This window comes from Aquarana catesbeiana, linkage group LG11, assembly GCF_042186555.1.
Source record: "Aquarana catesbeiana isolate 2022-GZ linkage group LG11, ASM4218655v1, whole genome shotgun sequence".
NCBI lineage: Eukaryota > Metazoa > Chordata > Amphibia > Anura > Ranidae > Aquarana > Aquarana catesbeiana.
Genome location: NC_133334.1, coordinates 208305862 through 208330432, shown reverse-complemented (window position 1 = coordinate 208330432; position 24571 = coordinate 208305862). Strand labels below are relative to the sequence as shown.

General features: G+C 43.7%; 1 protein-coding gene across 1 annotated transcript in view; it reads right to left on the bottom strand.

Annotated features, from left to right (window-relative positions):
• Positions 1-10338, bottom strand: part of LOC141112402 (uncharacterized) — a 100507-nt gene extending 90169 nt beyond the window's left edge. The window contains exons 1-3 of the mRNA XM_073605225.1: positions 10151-10338; positions 6530-6772; positions 426-582 (exon numbers count right to left, since the gene is read on the bottom strand). Coding sequence (XP_073461326.1) covers positions 426-582; positions 6530-6630 — 258 coding nt within the window. The 5' untranslated portion in view covers positions 6631-6772; positions 10151-10338. The remainder of the gene's footprint in view (positions 1-425; positions 583-6529; positions 6773-10150) is intronic.
• Between the last annotated feature and the right edge of the window lie 14233 nt (positions 10339-24571).

The window sequence follows — 24571 nt, the reverse complement described above, 5'->3', positions numbered from 1 at the left end:
GACACCCCCCAGGTACGAAATTTAAAGGAATATTACACTTTTATTGTTTGACTTTAAGCATTATTAAAATCACTGCTCCCGGAAAAACGGCCATTTTTAAAACTTTTTTTTGCATTGATACATGTGCCCTGGGGCAGGACCCAGGTCCCCAAACCCTTTTTAGGACAATACCATGCAAATTAGCCTTTAAAATGAGCACTTTTGATTTCAAACGTTCGAGCCCCATAGACTTCAATGGAGTTCTAACGTTCGTGCGAAGTTTTGGTCTGTTCACAAGTTCTGGTGCGAACCGAACCGGGGGGTGTTCGGCTCATCCCTATTTACAAGTATTCCACATAATAGTTCTCATAGTTCTATCTGATCAAAAGTACAACACATAGTATAATCTTCAGCTATCCCAGGATAGTAATAACAGTAAAATAAACCTGTTTTCTCCTGAAGCTGTCAGACTTTGCAGTTAGTAGAGATAACTCTTGCTCAATCCTTTTGAAATCCCTTAGCAAATCCTGATTCCTTCTATGGGCATCACTTTGTCTCTGACAGATACATTGTAGTTGATTTTGTAGTTGTACTTCTTTCTTCCTGTGCAACAACACAAAATGAATGGGATACATAAAATTGCTTAGTTAGTGCAAACTCAGTACAGTGACAAAATACCTGTCTATCTCTATAGTACACTGTGAATGTCCCTATACTGCTTAGTATGTGTCTCACACTACTCATTCCTTTTTTTTTTGTAAAATAAGCGCATGCATTTAAGTGACCAATATTATCCACTTATTCACTCGACATCTGTCAGATAAAGATAAGTGAACATTTTGTAATCCACACCAATGTCACACATTTTAACAACGTGAATATTTACAAGGTTATGTTTTGTTTGTAAATTTCCTAATGAAGTTAGTCTTTCCACATTTGCAATGAACAATTTGAGATGGCAAGTGAGTTGTGATGGTGCTACCTGCTGTAAAATGTCTTTTCACATGGCATACTGGAAGGTAGGAAGTCCCAAGCCCCAGCAAGCACCATTTTCTAGATCTGCCTTGAGGAGAGAAGTCCACCATGGAGAACTGGGCTAGTTCGACCACTGGTTAACATAGCAGTGCCAAAACTACATTAGATCATGGCTTGGGTGACCTGGAAGGGGGCAGTCCAGGTACGATTTAATACTGCTCAGGGCAGCCATCAGAAATTTTTGGGCCCCTTACACAGCTTTAGACCTGCCCCCCCCCCCCCCCCCGAGCCTGGCCACCAACATTCCCCAGGGCTTGCCCAGGGGCCATCCAACTGAATCCGCACACCGGCCACCTCACCTGTATGCACTCAGCCCCCCCGCAATCCTGTATATATGTCAACCCTCCTCACACCTGTATATATGTCAGCCCCCCCACACACCTGTATATATATGAGCCCCCCCACACACCTGTATATATGTCAGCACCCCACACACCTGTATAAATGTCAGCCCCCCACAGACCTGTATATATGTCAGCGCCCCCCCACACACCTCTGTATATATGTCAGCCCCCACACACCTGTATATATATGTCAGCCCCCCACACACACACCTGTATATATGTCAGCCCCCTCCACACACTGCCCCCCTCCTAAAAGACTGTTTGGGACCTCAATGCAAAGTATATTCCCATGGGCAATAAGTTTAAAAGGCTAAAAACAAAACCTATGTGGCTCATGGCCAAAGTTAAAGAAGCTATAAACAATAAGAAAAGAGCTTTTAAAAAATATAAAAATGAAGGAACACTAGTGTCGTTTAAATGTTACAAAGAATTTAACAGAACATGTAAAAAGGAAATCAAGGATGAAAAAATTCAAAACGAACGACAGAATGCAAAAGATAGTAGGACAAACCCCCAAAAATTCTTCAAATATATTAATAGTAAAAAGGCCAGGTCTGAGCATGTAGGCCCTTTACAAAATAATCTAGAGTGGGTGACTGGGGACAAAGAGAAGGCAAATTTATTAAATACTTTCTTCAGCTCTGTGTATACAAAGGAGCATGGGGGAGCTCATATCCATAATGGGGGTGGTAGTGACACAGCCCCGAATGATCCACAATGGTTCAAAAGTGATATGGTCCAGAATTTTTTAGACAGAATAAAGGTGGATAAAGCACCTGTACCTGATGGCATCCACCCACGGATCCTAAAAGAATTGAGCTCTGTAGTTTCAAAGCCATTGTATCTAATTTTTAGGGACTCATTAATGACGGGAATAGTACAACTGGATTGGCGCAGGGCGAACGTGGTGCCTATATTTAAAAAGGGATCAAAGTCTTTACCAAGTAACTATAGACCTGTTAGTTTAACTTCTAAAGTCGGGAAGATACTGGAGCGTTTAATAAAAGACCACATAGACGAGTTCTTGCTGGAAAAAACATTTTAAGCAACAGACATCATGGATTAATGAAAGGCAGAAATCAGATAAACCTGATTTCTTTTTATGAAGAGGTAAGTAAAACCTTGGACAGAGGGGTGACTGTGGACGTGGTATACTTGGATTTTGCAAAAGCGTTCGACACAGTTCCCCACACGCGGCTCATGTGTAAGGTAAAGTCTACAGGTTTGGAAATATCAGTTTGTAAATGGATAGAAAACTGGCTAAAAGACAGAATTCAGAGAGTAGTGGTTAATGATCCTTGCTCTGAATGGTCTAAGGTTATCAGTGGCGTACCCCAAGGTTCAGTGCTGGGACCCTTACTTTTTAATATCTTTATAAATGATATTGGGTCTGGGATCGAAAGTAACATTTCTGTCTTTGCAGATGACACCAAGCTATGCAGTGGAATAACGTCCTTACAGGATGTCTCCAATTTACAAGCCGACCTCAATGCTCTGTCTAATTGGGCGTCTATGTGGCAGATGAGGTTTAATGTTGAGAAATGTAAAGTTATGCACTTGTGGGCTAAGAATATGCATGCATCATACATGCTAGGGGGAGTACAACTGGGGGAATCCGTGGTGGAGAAGGATCTGGGGGTTTTGGTAGATCATAAGCTGCGGTTTTTAAAGCGTGCAAAGTCCTTTCTTGTATTAAGAGAGGTATGGACTCTGGAGAGAGAGATATCATTTTGCTCCTGTTCAAATCATTAGTAAGACCTCATCTGGAATATGCAGTTCAGTTTTGGGCACCAGTTCTCAAAAAGGATATCGGGGAACTGGAGAAAGTGCACAGAAGGGCAACCAAACTGATAAGAGGCATGGAGGAGCTCAGCTATGAGGAAAGATTAGAGGAACTGAATTTATTCACTCTTGAGAAGAGAATAGGGGGGATATGATCAACATGTTCAAATATATAAGGGGTCCATATAGTGAACTTGGTGTTGAGTTATTCTCTTTACGGTCAACCCAGAGGACACGGGGGCACTCTTTACGTCTAGAGGAAAAGAGATTTCATCTACAAGTACGCAAAGGTTTCTTCACAGTAAGAACTGTGAAAATGTGGAATAGGCTCCCGTCAGAGGTGGTTCTGGCCAGCGCAGTAGATTGCTTTAAGAAAGGCCTGGATACTTTCCTTAATGTACATAATATAACTGGGTACTAACATTTATAGGTAAAGTTGATCCAGGGAAAATCTGATTGCCTCTTGGGGGATCAGGAAGGAATTTTTTCCCCTGCTGTAGCAAATTGGAGCATGCTCTGCTGGGGTTTTTTGCCTTCCTCTGGATCAACTGAGGGTATAAAATTGGGTATATTGGATTGTACGATATTTTTTATTTTATTTATTTATTGTTTTTAAGGTTGAACTGGATGGACTTGTGTCTTTTTTCAACCTGACTAACTATGTAACTATGTAACACCTGTATATATGTCAGCCCCCCACACACCTGTATATATGTCAGTGCCCCCCCACACACACCTGTATATATGTCAGCCCCCACACACCTGTATATATGTCAGCCCCCCACACACACACCTGTATATATGTCAGCCCCCCATCCACACACCTGTATATATCTCAGCCCCCCCCCACACCTGTATATATGTCAGTGCCCTCCCACACACCTGTATATATGTCAGCCCCCACACACACACCTGTATATATGTCAGCCCCCCCACACACACCTGTATATATGTCAGCCCCCACACACCTGTATATATATGATAGCGCCCCCCCCCCCACACACACACCTGTATATATGTCAGCCCCCACACACCTGTTTATATGCCACCCCCCCCACACACACACACCTGTATATATGGCAGCCTGTCACATACACAGACCTGTATATATGGCAGCCCCTCACACACACAAACCTATAAACACACAATGCCCTGGCCCCTCCCTGTACACAAACAGCCCCCCTCCCTTTCCCTCACAGCCCCTACTTGTAAAGAAGGTCTTCCTACCTAATTCCAGACCATTTTTCACAAAGCTGACATGTTGCTGAGAAGCACAGTACAAATCACACGAGGGGTGCACATACACATAGTAGCCAGAGGTGGCAGTAAAGAGTGCGATGTCTAAACTCAGTGACACGAGAAGCTGTGAAATCTTTTCTGTAATGCACAGCACGGCTCCGCCTTCACCCATCCTGCCTTCTTCTGACCAGGGCGGGCCCCTCGGGCCCGGGGCCCTTTACAGTTGTGACGGCTGATGGTGGCTCTGCTGCTAATTATTTCGTTTGATACTACATTTTTACATGATAAGAAAACAATAGCAAATAAGATGCCCTACAGCATTCCTGATGTAATAATGTCTGTGAATGATTTTGAAGAGCCAGCAATTTGCTAGATTAGAAGTCTAAGTACTGAGATCTAAGCAGCTCAGATTGCAGGAAGGTGCTGGCACATATGTGTTCCGCAATTACCTCATAAAGTGTAGATGTGAAGAAATACCTTCTAATGGACATTGACATAGGGTAAGAGAATTTAGAGGGGGGCTGAGAGGGCTGCAGAGTAACATGGGGGTGACTGCTGGCTGTCACCACAACACAGAAGATTTGGCGATACCAAAGTTTTTAAAATCTTGCACCAAGTGAATTGGTCTGATCTAAGGCCAGTTTAAACTTCTCTACCAAGAGCATATGAGCCAGAATGGCTAGCAAATTAAGGGGGAATTCAAGAAACTATGGTATGTTAGGTATACTCCTTGAAAAATAATGTCATCACGTTGTCCCAGTCATTTCGGCTATTTAAAGCTGTATTAAACCCAAAACTAAAAATGTAATATATTGCAGCTTACCAGCCAATATATTTGGTGGCTGCGTCAGTTTTATTTACTTAGGCTTTTTTCCCTCTATTTTCACCCGGTGATCTGACTTGTAACACATCTCATGTATTAGAGTGCCCCCATTTTGGATGAAGGAACAGAGGGGGTACCTTTGGACAACAGCATTGTCAGTCTGGGGTTCACATGTGAGCACGCAGGAGTCCGGTGCGTCCTTGTTCACTATTTCAGGTCCGATTTCAGCCCGAATTTTTTGCCAGATTCGGACCTGAAACTGACCAAAAGACGCACAAATCACACTGGAGCCACTGCAGAGATATGTGAACCGGCTCTATAGAGAGTCGGTCACAATCTCCTGCTGTGTGAATTGGATGTGGAGAAACCCGCATCCAATTCTCACTAGTATGAACCCAGCCTAAATGGTTTGTCTTGTCTCTGTAGCTAATACATTCTGCTGGAGAGCTTGTTCTATTGAAACACAACAGACTTACTAGCTGGATCACCTGATGAAGATAGAAGAAAGAATGCCTAAAAAGAAAATGAATGCCACCATACCATCTAAGAAATGGTAGCCTGCATTACAACAAACGTTTGCTTTTGGGTTTAATACTGCTTTAATAACATCTGGTATATTTTCTTCTTTTCAAAAAAGAAGAAAAAAGAAAGAATAAGAATATAAAAATATAAGTCATATGTGTTTCCCTAATATGTTTTAAATCCTAAACTTAATTTAAACATCCATGCTTTTCATATGACCACATGCTTGAGATGATTGTAGCCGTATTAGTGCACTTGCAACAAAAACAATTGAGTACTGTCACTGATATTTTTTTTATCTGCACTAACATTCAGATTTTCGGGACAAACTTTCTACTGTTTGGACCTTAGAAAACATTTTGAACCCTGAAAGCTTGTCCTGAAAATTTTAATGTTAGCACAAATAAGAAAGGTATCACAGATAGCAGTCAATTGTTTTTATATGAAAAGAAGGGTCTATGATAAGCCTAGTACAGACTAATGCATACAAAGAAAGTGAATTTGTGTTCTACAGTAATCAGAGTATGTAAAAAAAAAAAAATCTTCTCAAAATAAAAGGAAACCCCAACTTTGAGAGTTGTTATTGGAATAGGCATACCTTTTGAGAGGTTCTTCACTTAAAAACTAAAATAAAACCTTTGGCTAGAGTTCTACTTTAAATGCATATTGACAAGTTAATGCTAAGTTTAGTGTTCAACATAATAAGAGGCATGTTGTTCACTGCCTTGAAGTAGTATCAGCAGTAAATCTACCCATCTATGGACAGTATCAGTATGATGTAATTAATTCTCATAATTACTCTTACCTCATCTGCTCCTGCCTTCTTAGGACCTGTTGTGAACGTGGTAGGATGATCTGATTTTGAGATATTGGAAATAGTGAAGCGAATGATCTGCCTGTTTCCATTGATGCATATGTTTCTCACTTCTGCTTATCGTTTGTTTCCTTCCACCATGCAATGTGTAGTTACAAATCTCTAAGAATCTCTTAGCTTCAGCAGGATTAAGACTTTGTTAAATCTTGTCATCTTCCTTCTGTTCCTGTCACTCTAAGGGCAAACATAAGTACATTACACAGACCAACACATTTACAGGAAAAAGTGGAAAATGTCCCAGGGATTTTACATGACATCATGGCCACCCTAGTGTTGTAGATTCTTCATTAAAGTGAAATATCTCATGATGATGCAGATGTCACATTTGAATGTACCATACAAATGGCTACTACAAGCCCCACATATAGAAATTCTGATGACAGGATGAATTTGTGCTGCCAGGCTAGAATAGGAAGAAGAGCTGTTGAGTGCAGCTCGAGTATTATTAGTTATTCAGGTACAAGGATTGGTGACTAGGGAGAAATTAACCACTGGTCATACCCTACCCAAAAGCAAACATTTATTATAATGCAGCTTATGAATGCTTAGTTGTGATGGGTGCGTTTGTTTTCTTTTTTCGGCTTCCTTTCTTTTATTTTTGATCAAGTGATCCAGCCAGTAAGTCCAAAAAACAAGCTCTCTTCCAGATGTATCAGTTTACAGGTGTAGCGCAGGGGTTGTGACCGAGTTATCATGCTAAATAATGTGATGTTCTTTAACCACTTAAGCCCTGGACCATTTTGCTGGCCAAAGACCAGAGCACTTTTTGCGATTCGGCACTGCGTCGCTTTAACTGACAATTGCGTGGTCGTGCGATGTGGCCCCCGAACAAAATTGACATCCTTTTTTCCCACAAATAGAGCTTTCTTTTGGTGGTATTTGATCACCCCTGTGGTATTTATTTTTTGCGCTATAAACAAAAAAAGAGCGTCAATTTTGAAAAAAACGCATTATTTTTTACATTTTGCTATAATAAATATCCCCCAAAAATATATAAAAAAAACATTTTTTTTTCCTCAGTTTAGGCCGATAAATATTCTTCTACATATTTTTGGTAAAAAAACAAAACACAATAAGTGTTTGATTGATTTGCGTAAAAGTTATAGCGTTTACAAAATAGGGGATAGTAGTTGAACAGAAAGAGAAGACTAGTGAGCCTACTGTGTCTGAATCAGTGGAACAGAGAAAACAAAGAGTTGAGCATCCTCTTAAGAGACTGACCTGTGATGTGTTGGATGAGAGTTCCAAAGAAGTTATTCTCACCCCTCAAGGGTTGCCAAGAGAGCCTGACCTTCTCACCACAGATTTTGTAAAAGGCAACCCCATCTTACTCTCTGGCACATCTATACAGAATACTTCAGTGTCAGTAACAAGTGTAGAGAACAGTCCCCCTTCCTGTGATACTTGGTGGGAAACTCCTCTGTCAGTTCTGTGTCATCGCTTGAAGGTGAAAGCATGTAACAGGTCACAAATTTTGACTGTTTTTGGGGACCAAAGATTTCAAGTGGGGGGAGTATGTAGCACAGGGGTTGTGACCAAGTTATAATACTAAATAATGTGATGTTCTTTAAGTAAGAGTTTGGCTCCCTCTAGTGCCCTTTTAATGCTAATGCTGTTAGGACTTTTCTTCCTATTCTTGAGAAACAGCGCTGCAAAGCATTAGGGGAGATGTGGTTTAAGAGGAAGTGACTCTTGTGCTTAAAATTAATCTGGGAACTACTGACCCACAATGCCCAGTTCACCTACCCAGAATGCCAAGTCACAGAACAGCCTGCTGGGTAAGCAGATAAAAGGACAGGCATGGCATGCTTTCGGTCTCTCTCCGGATGCCATTCAATGCACAGCAGGAGGTCTGTGTGTGTGTGCCCAGGGCTGGAAGAGCCTGTGGCCTACAGCGGAGAGTGGAGAGTGGATCGCCCGCCCCAGAGGGATCCTTGTGAACTGCCCTGCTGATCGAGCAGGAGGATCGGGCTACGCTTCAGAGCATTTGAAGCCATCTGCACCTTGGCTTTCCGGAGGAACGATACAGCGTGACGGCATTTGGATCAGACTGAGATCGCAAGAAAGGAGTTCGGAAGGAATCCTACAGTACCTGGGACTGTTGTGGTGAGCAGGCACTTGCCCAGACAATAGAATACACTGTATGCCGGTGAGACTTGTAGTTACACGGAGGTGGTTCTGCTTATTCATAGGCTGAGGTCAACTTTGGGGTTTATCACAACCCATGCTATAGAGGTGGTACTGCATTACCCACACAGTTCACAAGGAAAAGTTACAGGAGTGTTGTTTGTTCATCACCACCAAAGGAATAGTTCCCAATACACTCATCATTCTAAAGTCTGTTCTTTATGTTTTTCTCCTGTGGATTATGAATAACTGCAGTTCAAATCAAAGGGCTAGCTGAAGAATAAGTGAAGATAAAGAACTCTTGCCACCCTCCACAAAACATCAGGGTGTCATTATACTTTGTGAACATTAAATTGCAGTCTAGGGGGAGCCCTAGAGTATAGGATTCAGTATTATGCTGCATTATCCTGTTTATGTGAATGTAGTGTATTTGGGTCTGTTGTGAGCATTGAGGCTGTAGTGGGAAGGTGCTTAATATAAGTGTGTTATGATATTGAGCATTTGTCCCACTGCGTACCTGTCTGCATATACCTTCCATGACAATCATTGAATTCTTGTTTCATGTACACATTGACTGTTTTCTATTGTCATTCTTTATGTCTGAGTTACCACAGTGTTTATCGTGCTAAGCATCTTCTTAGTAAATTTCCTAAGTGGTTAATTGACAACTTGTGTGAGACTCCATCTATTACTACAGCTGGTGAAGTAGCGGGTTCCAAGGCTACGGTAAATATACTGTGTAATGTACCATTACTGTGTTTCTCTTTACCACTGGGTCTCACACTAATATTACCATACAGGTGTGACAGAGGGGTTGAGACTGTTCATGGGGTTGATAGGCAGGGTACAGGATTATACATTCATCAGCAGCTCCTACAGGGGTAGTGCTACACAAGGAAGATACAAACCATTTACCATTGTGTAAATGATGAAACAAGTGTGGACAAATATCTGCGCTAACTAGAAAAAACGGTTAGCTGCCAGCATAGTTTGTTGATTCATCAAACACATATAAAAATAACAAAAACAAAATGCAGCGCTAAATTGAACAAAGTGATAAGGTGAATATATTAGTCCGTAAGAATTGTTGGAAACTAGAGATGACGTGAAGCCTCCACCAAACTTCAGTCTGCACAAAGAAAGCACACCACACCCACGTGCTGCCAATCTGCTTACCAGAACAATGTGAAAAACACGCAATGTAATCAAATGATGCCAAGGTTCAACAGTCACTCGGAATGACTCTCTATCACAAACAACCAAAAGATGGGAAAAGCCAGATGGTCACATCTCATCAGGACATCAAGATACACATGGGAAGACGAATGAATTGTACAGTCCCCAGCAGGATATCGCAGTAAAAAAAGGAGCAATAATAGTGAAGCCGTATGGATAAAAAATAGGCCTTTATTATAGTCTACTTACAGGAATAAACAGTAAATCATCACAGAAAGGAATTGGTCCACGGCTCACAGCGTGCTTGCATCGGCCAGCCTGACATGTTTCATCCTATGTGGATATCTTCAGAGGCGTGGCCAATGATGCAAGCACGCCCACATAAATAGTAAACATCCCAGGTCACATTGCCCTCTGATAGGACAGTGAGACGCACATAGCAGCTGTTTTCAATTGCACCTCCGGCCGCACATGCGCATAACAAGCGCTCTGTATGTGAAGCAGGAAGCGAAACGTCAATATGCTCGGCCGCGCATGCGCAGCGCGGCCGTGCGGTTCACAAGTACAGGAACTAAAATCCAACAGATCATTGCAGACGAGCGGAGCGCCGTACGTCACTCCTAAAAGGGTAAACAGCACGGCCGCGCATGCACGCCACGGCCGCGCTATACAACAGGCCTGTATTAAACAGCTTAACATGCCCGCACATGCGCAGTGCGGCCGAACAGTTGGAACATGGAGATGCTGTCAGCATAACCGCATCTCATTAATGATAGGCACAATGAAAACAGCGCCAAACAAGAGTGACCGCAACTATGCAGAAAACCCCTCATATAACAAAGGCACATTACAACCATGTTGGTTTTTGTTAATAATGTACAGAACTCTAAAAAAATGCAATTAAATAAAATGGATAAAAGCTTCATTAAACCCAATTATTATTAAACATACTAAAAATATATATCTTACAGAGCGATTGACTGTATTGAGGGGAGGATATGGAGGCTCCCAAACAATGCAGTGATACAACAGTATCAATCGCCCAGAACAACATATAATCATAAAACTTATTCTAGAAGGGTAAAGATCAAAATAAAAAATGAAAATATATAATTAAAATGCAAAAAAAATATAAAAATGTACAAGCACTGCCCCCTAGGTATTCATAAAGAATAAAAAATATTTTTAGCTTTTATTAATAAAACAATTTATATCCCAGTCGACATTCATGCCGAAAGGGGTATAACTTTTTAAATCATATATCCAGCGGGTTTCGAGTTTGGAAATTTCCCATTTGGACGAACTACCACGCCAGTGTGGATTAAACCTGTCGATGGCTACAAAGGTGGTTCCCTTGGGATTCTGATTATGACATTCCAAATAATGTCGAGAGACGGTGTGTTTCGGGAATCCCTTCTTAATGTTTGTGATATGCTCATTAACCCTAACATGCATAGCCCGTGTCCTGCGGCCCACATATTGTAAGCCGTAAGGGCAGATCAATGAGTATACCACGTTTAATGAGGTACAGGTAATGAAGGTGTTAATGTCAAATACTCTACCTGTAGCATGAGACTTGAATTGACATATTTTTCTACTCTTGTCATTATTGATGACACAAACATTACAAACCCTCATCAAGTGAGATCGACTATAATTTTTCAATGATCACCACTTACTCCCAACAATATCCTGACATCAAAAGTTTTTTTTCCAAACATTGGGGAGTTCTCAAAAATGATAAGTTTTTGGGTCTAGTCCTCCCAGACCGGCCACAAGTTATTTTTAGAGGTGTTCCCCCCCTTAAACTCCAAGTAGCACCCAATATTTTGGATGCCCCTAATAAGGTGTCGTTCTTTCAAAAATCTAAGGGCTATCATCCTTGCCGGGCTTGTAATGTTTGTGTCATCAATAATGGATATGAAACTGGATATATGATTTAAAAAGTTATACCCCTTTCGGCATGAATGTCGACTGGGATATAAATTGTTTTATTAATAATAGCTAAAAATATTTTTTATTCTTTATGAACAACTAGGGGGCAGTGCTTGTACATTTTTATATTTTTTTGCATTTTAATTATATATTTTCATTTTTTATTTTGATCTTTACCCTTCTAGAATAAGTTTTATGATTGATACTGTTGTATCACTGCATTGTTTGGGAGCCTCCATATCCTCCCCTCAATACAGTCAATTGCTCTGTAAGATATATATTTTTAGTATGTTTAATAATAATTGGGTTTAATGAATCTTTTATCCATTTTATTTCATTGCATTTTTTTTAGAGTTCTGTACATTATTAACAAAAACCAACATGGTTGTAATGTGCCTTTGTTATATGAGGGGTTTTCTGCATAGTTGCGGTCACTCTTGTTTGGCGCTGTTTTCATTGTGCCTATCATTAATGAGATGAGGTTATGCTGACAGCATCTCCGTGTTCCAACTGTTCGGCCACACTGCGCATGTGCGGGCATGTTAAGCTGTTTAATACAGGCCTGTTGTATAGCGCGGCCGTGGCGTGCATGCGCGGCCGTGCTGTTTACCCAATTAGGTGTGACGTACGGCACTCCGCTCGTCTGCAACGATCGGTTGGTTTTTAGTTCCTGTTCTTGTGAACCCCACGGCCGCGCTGCGCATGCGCATGCGCGGCTGAACATATTGACGTTTCGCTTCCTGCTTCACATACAGAGCGCTTGTTATGTGCATGTGTGGCCGGAGGTGCAATTGAAAACAGCTGCTATGTGTGTCGCACTGTCCTATCAAAGGGCAGTGTGACCTGGGATGTTTACTATTTATGTGGGCGTGCTTGCATCATTGGCCACGCCTCTGATGATATCCACATAGGATGAAACATGTCAGGCTGGCCGATGCAAGCACGCTGTGAGCCGCGGACCAATACCTTTCTGTGATGATCTACTGTTTATTCCTGTAAGTAGACTATAATAAAGGCCTATTTTTTATCCATACGGCTTCACTATTATTGCTCCTTTTTTTACTGGGATATCCTGCTGGGGACTGTACAATCCATTCGTCTTCCCATGTGTATCTTGATGTCCTGATGAGATGTGACCATCTGGCTTTTCCCATCTTTTGGTTGTTGTGATGGAGAGTCATTCCGAGTTACTGTTGAACCTTGGCATCATTTGATTACATTGCGTGTTTTTCACATTGTTCTGGTAAGCAGATTGGCAGCACGTGGGTGTGGTGTGCTTTCTTTGTGCACACTGAAGTTTGGTGGAGGCTTCACGTCATCTCTACTTTCCAACAATTCTTACGGACTAATATATTCACCTTATCACTTTGTTCAATTTAGCGCTGCATTTTGGTTTTTTTATTTTTATATTGTGTAAATGATGTACAAGGAATTTATCGACCTATGGCAGCAGACTCGTATGCGGCACAATTTAACTACAGATGAACGGGAAGTGCTCCAGACTTTACAAAGCCGTACATACTTACATCAAGCCAGTTGCCACCTACCAAGCTGGAAAAATAATATACCATATAGACAGTTCTGTAGATTACACTGTAATTGTTCCACTCTGGCAGGCTACGACACACAAAGCCAAATACAGTGGAACCTCGGATTGCGAGTAACGTGGTTTACGAGCGTTTCGTAATACGAGCTGTTTTTTTTTTAAATCCTGACTCGCTTTGTGAGCGTTGTCTCACAAGACGAACAGGATTCAAGCCTCTTAGGTATGCAGTACCACATTGGGCCAGAGGTGTGGGGGCGCCGGTGACGCTCGGCAACACTTGGAGCCATTCTGAGACATTCGGAGCAGCTCGGAAGCACTTGGAAACACTCTGTTCCAGAGTGTCTGCGAGCGTCTTCGAGTGTTTTAGAGTCGTCTCTGAGTGTCACTGAGTGTTTCTGAGTGTCTCTGATCACATGCGGTACTGCATAGACAAGCAGTGGCTGTGGAATGGATTATCTGAGTTTCCATCAGTGGCGAATCTACCGCCATAGCGTCCCACGCAGGCGCTATGGGGCCTGCAGCCAAGTGGGGCCCGGTGAGGACAGGCGGCTCCGCGGGTGAGAGTGGGCGGATCCGCGGGTGAGAGCGTGTGGCTCTGCGGGTGAGAGCGGGCAGCTCCGCAGGTGAGAGGGGGCGGCTCCGTGGATCTGCGGGTGAGAGCGCGGGTGGCTCCGTGGGCTGTCAGGCGGCTCAGTTAGTGAGACAGCTGGGCAGCTTGTGCGTGAGCGGGCTGGCCAATCAGGGAGCTGGCGGGCAGGGGAGCATAGAGATGACATCATCTTTCACCACCTGCAGTGCAGTTCCCCCCTCACTGTGCAGGCAGCCGCGGGAAGCAGAGAGATGACATTATCTCTCAGCTAAGAAGAACAAAGGGTTGCGCTAATACTAGTAGTGCGTAATGTAAAATCTACAGTGCAAGAGGTTTATACAGTGATCATACATAACAAATAAATAAATATAAAGATAAACCAGTGTGCAAAACATATGGTAATGGTGAAAGAAACAGTCCCGTCCAATGATGCATCAATAAAATGTCATAGTGAGTTTAGATCACCAAAAAATAAAAGTCCAAGTGACAATAGGTGTATTTCTGTAATAGCGAAGAGGGGTCCACCACCAGAGAATAGAAGGGGTTGCTTCTTACCAGAAGGCCATGACCCCCCACCACAGAGGGTCACAGCAAGCAGAAAACTTTAAAAGCCAAAAGATGGGAACTGCCAGCGGTGTCCACCAGAGGTCATCTCAACATCAGCCACACCAACGAACCCATAGCAAAGGTATCATGGAATATAGAAGGGACTCACATAGTGTAAAACTGATAAAATTTATTGAAATGTAATAAAATAAATGAACACTTACAAACGTAATTGATAAAACAACCTTAAGTCCGGCTCCGTGGCCACCGGAGCTTGGACAAACCCGTCCTGCTGGAATACAACTTGCTCGGGGGTGATGTCAGCGCGTCGTCTGGCTCCGCCCTACGCGTTTCGTGACATCATCACGTCTTCCAGGGGCACAGGCGGCGCGCCGCGTCACCTCCCTTAAGTAATAACATGATAGAACCAAGCCTCGCTGTGGATCACTCCACACCATGGGTCATCCAAACCACCGCACACACTTCCGGCATTCGGATGCGCTCCACGGTGTGAGCGATCAACAGGGGCTATACGGTCCCAGCAATACACACGGATCAACAAAACATATATGGAATCCTATGCATTAAACATGACCAAATTAAACATTGTGCGAATGAACACGCTGCCCAATATGTATATATAGCTAAGTACAGTGTACAGAATAGGATAAAATAAAATAGATAAACAGTTCCCACGTAGCTTGGCAATGTTGAATCTCTGATTGGAAACAAAACATCCAAGTTGGGTGGCTAAAAGCCGACCAGACCTGAGAACCAATCAGATCTATATGGGACTGTAGTGTTCCACAAAACGGCCTCTATCTAGTTGCTCAAAGAGTGAATTTATTACATATTCCTCATCCCTAGAGTCTCGGGGTTACAAAACCGGAAGTGGGATAATGTGTTGATTGTAGTCTCCAACCAACATCATTCACCACTGGCACCATCTAGTGGATATAATAGAAAGTGCTACCAGCAACTAAGTACTGGATTAGATTCCCAGTAAATCTCCACCTGGCGTAGACACTACCAAGCGGATATTATGGAAAACACAGAAAAGTTGTGTAAACCCGAAATCCCAGAAAGTAACAGGGAGCAGAACCTCTTTGGGAATAGAACTTAACTGAGACAAATTAAATTCGTATGCTATACAAATAGCTAATCAGGGTTATCAGTGGTATACAAAAAATTGCAGGTGATGGTATGTATATGACATGCAGTATAACCCTATAGACACAGACGTCAAAATGCATTAAGAGTTGTTAATAAACGCATTGACGTCTGTGTCAACATTTAACCCGAAAGGGGCATAGCTTTTAAGTCTGTGAATCCACGACATTTCACATTTAGAAATTTCCCTCACAAGGGAACTTCCCCTCCAATGTGGTCTGTACTTGTCGATACCAACGTACAAAGTATTGGAGGGGTCCCTACCATGGACCTCGTCAAAATGCCTCGACACGGGGTGCTTATCAAAACCCCTGCGGATATTGCTAATATGCTCGGACAATCTGACTTTAAGGGCCCTCTTGGTCCTGCCCACATATTGCAATCCGCAGGGGCATTGAATAAGGTAAATAACCCCCTCGGACGTGCAAGTGATAAAAGGTTTGACCTGATAGGCCCGCGAGGTACTTGTAGACGTGAATTGGCAGATCTTTCTACCCCTATCGCTGTTAAGGGAACAGACTTGACAGTTCCTACACTTGTAGTATCCTTTGAGGTCATGAAAAAAGGATCTACTAGTGGTAGGTGGATCCTGCACCGTTGGGGCGATTTTATTTCCCAATGTGGATGCCCCCTTGAATATAATACGGGGGTTTCTGGGTAAAATTGGACTCAGAATTGGGTCCGTAGTTAAGATATGCCAGTGTTTTTTAATTAGGTCCTTGATCTGGTGATGTTGATTGGAGAATGTGGTGATAAAGGGTAGACTAAAATCACCCTTAGCCTCCTGACGTTGACCTGTATTTAATAATAGGGATCTAACTTTGTTCCTCACTTGTTCCAACGATCTCGATAATGTAACCTGATCGTATCCCTTCTCAATGAATCTCTCAGTTAAGATAGTTGCTTGGTTGTCGAAAGTCTCAATTTCCGTACAGTTCCGCCGTAGGCGTGTATATTGCCCTAAGGGAACCGCTTTCAACCAAGATTCGTGGTGGCAACTATCTAAGGGGATAAAGGAGTTCTTATCCGTTGCCTTGAAGTGGGTGGATGTCACTAGCTTGTCCCCCTGGACCTTGATCTTAAGGTCAAGGAAGCTAATTTCCACTATGCTCGTCTCGAAGCTCAACTTGATGCCCCTATCATTCTCATTCAGAAAAGCCATGAATTGACCGAGCTCTGTCTCACTGCCGTCCCATAGGAGGAGGACATCGTCAATGTACCTGGCCCACAGGACCACCTGTGGTCTGGCCCAGGCCTTGACGACGTCCTCCTCCCATTTGGCCATAAAAAGGTTAGCCAAGCTGGGGGCATATTTTGCCCCCATGGCTACACCCCTATCTTGGCGAAAAAATTGATGATTGAACCAAAAATAATTATGGCTCGCGGCATAGTGGAGCAGCTCCATGATGAAGTTCTTTTGGGATGGTACAAGATCAGAGTCCCGGGTCAGGTACATGTCTACTGCCTCGAACCCCAAATCATGGGGTATGATGGTATAAAGTGAGGTCACATCGGCAGTGACCAACTTTATACCCGGCTTCCACACAATGTGAGACAGCATATTTATGACTTGTGTGGTATCCTCAATGAAGGATGGAACCTTCTGAACTAAGGGCTGCAAAAAGTGGTCTATATACTTGCCCACCCGGGACGTAACCGAATCAATAACGCTGACAATCGGTCGTCCCGGGGGGCGAGTAAGGCTCTTGTGGACTTTGGGGAGATAATAAATTACTGGAGTGCGGGGGGCACATGGTACTAAGAAGAGCTTCTCCCTTTTGTCCAGAATCCCCTGACGGTATCCCCTGTCCACTAAAGCCTCCAGTTCTTTTTTGTACTTGGCCACAGGGTCCCTGGTGAGGGGAGTATATGTGTCCGGGTCATCTACAATGCGATGCATCTCCTCAAGGTAGTCACTTCGATCGAGTATGACTATCCCCCCGCCTTTATCGGCGGGGCGGATCACTAATGATTTGTTGTTACATAAGGATACTAAACCTGCTTCCAGATTCCCACTCATTTTTACTTTATTGACCCTAATGCGTTCCAAATCCCTCAAAACAACCTCCTTAAATGTTTTGATAGCTGGGGCAAGGGAGCCAGGAGGGTTGAAGAGTGAGGCATTCGCAAGGCCTGAGTGTCTATAACCCGGGTCTCCATCGTTGGCATTACTTACAATAGGATTATTCAATATATACCTCTTAATATTAATTTTTCGTATATATTTGTGTATATCCATATAAGTTTGAAATTTGCTCAGGCTCCTAGGCGGAGCAAACTTCAAACCCTTGTCTAGTAATTGTAATTCAGAATCCGTTAATGCCTGTTTACTCAAGTTAAACACTCCAGTGCCTAGGGGCGTCTTCTTTTTGATTTGTTGGGCCCGCCTCCCCCCTCTGACTCCTCTTTTCGTTCTCCTGGCCTTTTTTGGCCTTGATTGACCCTGGGAAAATCCCAATTAGAACCGCCCTGTGCTCCCTATGATCTAGGGGCGGGGTTCGATCCTGATTGATCGTAGTTCCCTGCATGTCTAACGGGGTAATAAGACCCCCTGTTTCTCTCAGTTTCATTATGTGTGTATCCCTGGGAATGTTGGTCATAGAAACCCGGGGCCTCTGAATCAGACAGGGGAAAAAAACGGTTTCGAGTAGGGATATTCGACCCAAAATCCCCATCTTGAACTGGATAGTGAGTATAGTCATTAAAATTAGGGCCAGGTTGACGTTGAAAGGTACCTGGTCTCGATCCACCCATTGGGGTACCCCATGGGCGTGGGGAATTAACCCTCTGTCTGTTGGACTGATTGGGGTAATTATAATCATAATGATTATTAAATGTGTTAGGAGCTACACCTAAATAGGGGTGTAAAGATGTGGGTGCAGGGGGTTTACCCTTGGTCTTATTATTCCTCCTGTTGTTATTCCTATTGGAAGTGTTCCTTGTGGGGGGGTGTTGATACCCCCTCTCCCCTTGGACAGGGATGGATTTCGATACAGGTATCGCACCTCCCTCATTAGCCGGTTGTGTATCCATATCTAAATCCCCTACTTGGTCTGAGGCAAGTTTCTTTTGCCAGACAAAGACTAGACCCGCCTGGTAGTCTTCCTTGTCCCTCATATATTTTTTCTTTTTTTTGGCCTTTTGGTCTCTCTCCTCCTTCTCTAGTGTTTTAAGGAGGGTTTTGGAACATTCCCTATATTCGTCACTAGAAACCAAAGGTGTCAGTTTCTCTTTAACCATCTTGATTTCGTCGTCCAGACGAACTAATTTAGCGGTCTTCCTCTGGACGAGGAAACGCAGGAGGCCAAGCCCGGAGTCATTAAAGTATTTAAACCACCCCTCTAAATCTACATCACCTTTCTGAGGGGGTACTTCCCACCTCAGACTCCTAGGGACCATGGCCTCCTTGATGTAAGTCTCAAGATAGGCTATATCCCATTGAGTATGTAATTCAGATATAGTCAGGTTCTTTAAACGAATAAAGAGACCACTAGTTCCTGAGTCCACAGATGTGGGATTAGAATCGAAAACCCCCGTGGTATCAACCACCCTCTGGGCCCTGAATTCAAAAATATCCATGTATTAAACTGATACAGTGATTTAGGAGGTTTGAAGCAGCAGTTAGTTTGATGTTTACAAGTAGATATGGAATGTAATCCAGTACTTAGTTGCTGGTAGCACTTTCTATTATATCCACTAGATGGTGCCAGTGGTGAATGATGTTGGTTGGAGACTACAATCAACACATTATCCCACTTCCGGTTTTGTAACCCCGAGACTCTAGGGATGAGGAATATGTAATAAATTCACTCTTTGAGCAACTAGATAGAGGCCGTTTTGTGGAACACTACAGTCCCATATAGATCTGATTGGTTCTCAGGTCTGATCGGCTTTTAGCCACCCAACTTGGATGTTTTGTTTCCAATCAGAGATTCAACATTGCCAAGCTACGTGGGAACTGTTTATCTATTTTATTTTATTTTATCCTATTCTGTACACTGTACTTAGCTATATATACATATTGGGCAGCGTGTTCATTCGCACAATGTTTAATTTGGTCATGTTTAATGCATAGGATTCCATATATGTTTTGTTGGTCCGTGTGTATTGCTGGGACCGTATAGCCCCTGTTGATCGCTCACACCGTGGAGCGCATCCGAATGCCGGAAGTGTGTGCGGTGGTTTGGATGACCCATGGTGTGGAGTGATCCACAGCAAGGCTTGGTTCTATCATGTTATTACTTAAGGGAGGTGACGCGGCGCGCCGCCTGTGCCCCTGGAAGACGTGATGATGTCACGAAACGCGTAGGGCGGAGCCAGACGACGCGCTGACGTCACCCCCGAGCGAGTTGTATTCCAGCAGGACGGGTTTGTCCGAGCTCCGGTGGCCACGGAGCCGGACTTAAGGCTGTTTTATCAATTACGTTTGTAAGTGTTCATTTATTTTATTACATTTCAATAAATTTTATCAGTTTTACACTATGTGAGCCCCTTCTATATTCCATGATACCTTTGCTATGGGTTCGTTGGTGTGGCTGATGTTGAGATGACCTCTGGTGGACACCGCTGGCAGTTCCCATCTTTTGGCTTTTAAAGTTTTCTGCTTGCTGTGACCCTCTGTGGTGGGGGGTCATGGCCTTCTGGTAAGAAGCAACCCCTTCTATTCTCTGGTGGTGGACCCCTCTTCGCTATTACAGAAATACACCTATTGTCACTTGGACTTTTATTTTTTGGTGATCTAAACTCACTATGACATTTTATTGATGCCTCATTGGACGGGACTGTTTCTTTCACCATTACCATATGTTTTGCACACTGGTTTATCTTTATATTTATTTATTTGTTATGTATGATCACTGTATAAACCTCTTGCACTGTAGATTTTACATTACGCACTACTAGTATTAGCGCAACCCTTTGTTCTTCTTATGCCTATTTACAATTGATGTTTTTTGTTGGGATTGCTGCTTTACATATACTTTTTTGGTTTACAGCGCAGTTTTTTTCTATTTTCCATTATCTCTCAGCTGCCTGACTCTGGGATACAGCAGGAAAGTGATGTGGCAAGTGACAATCCGTAATGTGTGGCAGGCGACGTGGCAAGTGACAATCCATAATGTATGGCAGGTGACATGGCAAGTGACAATCCGTGACGTGGCAAGTGACAATCCGTAACGTGTGGCAGGTGACGTGGCAAGTGACAATCCGTAATGTGTGGCAGGTGACGTGGCAAGTGACAATCCATGACGTGGCAAGTGACAATCCGTAATTGGTGGCAGGTGACGTGGCAAGTGACAATCCGTAATGTGTGGCAGGTGACGTGGCAAGTGACAATTCGTAGCATGTGGCAGGTGACGTGGCAAGTGATAATCCGTAACATGTGGCAGGTGACGTGGCAAGTGACAATCCGTAATGTGTGGCAGGTGACGTGGCAAGTGACAATCAGTAACGTGTGACGTGGCAAGTGACAATCCGTAATGTGTGGCAGGGGACATGGCAAGTGACAATCCGTAACGTGTGGCAGGTGATGTGGCAAGTGACAATCTGTAACGAGTGGCAGGCGACGTGGCAAGTGATAATCCGTAATGTGTGGCAGGTGACGTGGCCGTGACATGGCAAGTGACAATCCGTATATGGTGGAAGGTGACGTGGCAAGTGACAATCTGTGATGTGGCAAATGACAATCCTTAATGTGTGGCAGGTGACGTGGCAAGTTACAATCTTTAACGTGTGGCAAGCAACATGGCAAGTGACAATCCATAATGTGTGGCAGGTGACGTGGCAAGTGACAATCCGTAACGTGTGGCAGGCGACGTGACAAGTGACAATCCGTAATGTGTGGCAGGTGACATGGCAAGTGACAATCCGTAACGTGTGGCAGGAAACATGGCAAGTGACAATCCGTAATATGTGGTAGGTGACGTGGCAAGTGACAATCCATAACATGTGGCAGGTGACGTGGCAAGTGACAATTCGTAATGTGTGGCAGGTGACGTGGCAAGTGACAATCCGTAATGTGTGGCAGGTGACGTGGCAAGTGACAATCTGTAATTGTGGCAGGTGACGTGGCAAGTGACAATCCATAATGTGTGGCAGGTGACATGGCAAGTGACAATCCATAACGTGTGGCAGGTGACATGGCAAGTGACAATCCATAACGTGTGGCAGGCAACGTGGCAAGTGACAATCTATAATGTGTGGCAGGTGACATGGCAAGTGACAATCCGTGACGTGGCAAGTGACAATCCGCAATGTGTGGCAGGTGACTTGGCAAGTGACAATCCATAACGTGTGGCAGGCAAAATGGCAAGTGACAATCTATAATGTGTGGCAGGTGACATGGCAAGTGACAATCCGTGACGTGGCAAGTGACAATCCACAACGTGTGGCAGGTGACTTGGCAAGTGACAATCTGCATCTGGTCACAGGCGACGTGGCAAGTGAACAATCCGCAACGTGTGGCAGGGGACGTGGCAAGTGACATTCCGCAATGTGTGACAAGTGACAATTTGCATCTGGTGGCAGGCGACGTGGCAAGTGGACAAATCCGCAACATGTGGCAGGTGACGTGGCAAGTGACATTCCGAAATGTGTGACAAGTGACAATCTGCATCTGGTGGCAGGCGACGTGGCAAGTGGACAATCCGCAACATGTGGCAGGTGATGTGGCAAGTGACAAGCTGCATCTGTTGGCAGGCGACGTGGCAAGTGGACAATCCGCAACATGTGGCAGGTGATGTGGCAAGTGACAAGCTGCATCTGGTGGCAGGCGACGATGGCAAGTGACACACTCGGGGCTCCCACTGATTCTGCATTATGGTGAGTTGAACTATTTAATTTTATATAACAATGTAATAATAGATATAATGTGTTTCAATCATCCTGACACCATAACAACCATGGCGCCAACATCAGCCATTGCCCTGATAAATTGCCCTCAAGAAAACATATTTTCTGGCAGTGCCCCTCTCGAGACTAGGCTCTGGATCTGCCCCTGCGGTGAGGACGAGGAATGTAAGTTTACTGTTAAGCCTCCCGGGCCCCGCGAGTCCGGCCCTGTCCTGACACACGCAGACGCACACAGCAGGAGGCAGGAGCAGAGTGGGCGGGATCAGAGTGGGCGGGGCAGAACGCTCAAGCATGTTTGTGGAGGGACATCGTTTTCGGCACATGAGGAGGCTCTGGAGTCTGGACAGGAGGTAGGAAGGGAGTGGGAGACCGTCATCTGTTTTGCACTGTTTTGCTATTTTTGTGAAGAAAATATTTGCTATATTTTTTCATTAGGATAATTTTGGCACAAAGAGAGGGGGAGCAATGCCAGGTTCAAGGGTGCAGATGTTAAGAAGAATAAACTTGATAAAACTACCATTAGGGCCACTGTTCATCATTGCTGTCTTATTTCTCCCCTATTTGTCTTGTATTTACACATAAGTTTAATCAGAACAGAAATTGGTTAGAAGGCTGGAGGTCAGCAATGTGTGTCCTTCAGGGGTTGCATACAGTATACTGCATATTTTGTTGTTTGAAATTAATATAAGCTGTTGTCTGGGTACTGTGCTACATGGGTGTGGTTCTCTGTTGTTCAGTGGCATTACTTCATTTTTTGTGGGGGGGGGGGGGGGGGGGCTGTTTGCAGGGAGGGGGCCCCATACAACATTTTGCTATGGGGCCCTGTGATTCCTAGTTACGCCCCTGGTTTCCATTGTTTCCTATGGGGAAACTCGCTTTGATATATGAGTGCTTTGAATTACAAGCATTCTTCTGGAACGAATTATGCTCGTAATCGAAGGCATTTCTGTATTGACTCAAAGGTTCTGTAAGAAGAGATACGCATTGAGTTCCATCACTACAGCAAAGACTAGGTATCAGCAACTATATCTGTTGAACGAAGGGTCAGCTGCATCCACCAAGAATGATAATGACAGGGGTTCCCTTTTCATTACCCAGTTCAATGGTAGCTATACATCTATTAAGAGAGTCATCAAGAAACACTGGCAAATCCTAAACTGGCCTTCTCTCTCCCAGATAATCTGTAGAAGACTGCAGTTATGTCACGCTGAAGAAATTTGAGGAGGGCCCCCAGACCTAACTTTCTCTGGTGGGTCCCCAGAGTCTCAGTCTGCCCCGTTTGACCTTCTTCTAAGCTAAACCAACCTGCTTTTGCGTCTCTTTAACTTTCACATGATACAAAGGGGTTAATTTACTAAAGTTGGATAGTGAAAAATCTGGTGCAGCTGTGCATGGTAGCCAATCAGCTTCCATTTTTTTTTGCCATAGCTTAATTGAACAAGCTGAAATTAGAAGTCTTTTTAATGTGATGTACAGCTTTCACACCTATTTGTAATGTAATGAAATTTTGTTTTGTATTGTATACTTACTGCGCTACACCTGCTTTTGCTATTATTAAACAAATCAAATGGCTTTTAATTTGTCTTCCATGTACAGTTGTGCTCATAAATTTACATACTCTGGCAGAATTTATGATTTCTTGGCCATTTTTCAGAGAATATGAATGATAACACAAAAACATTTATTTCACTCATGGTTAGTGTTTGACTGAAGCAATTTTTTATCAACCAACTGTGTTTACTCTTTTTTAAATCATAATCACAACCAGTGCCCATCCTGACCTACCTGGGGCCCTAAGCAAAATTCTGCTAAGGGGCCCTCTACCTGACTCGTGATGTCATGATCCCCAGAGAGCCTTCCCTTACATCAGGATCCCTAGAGAGTCTCCCCTTACATCAGGGTCCCCAGAGAGCCCCCCTTAAATCAGTGTCCTCAGAGAGTCTCCCCCTACATCAGGGTCCCCAGAGAGCCTCCCCCTACATTAGGGTCCCCAGAGAGCCTCCCCTTACATCAGGGTCCCCAGAGAGCTGCCCCT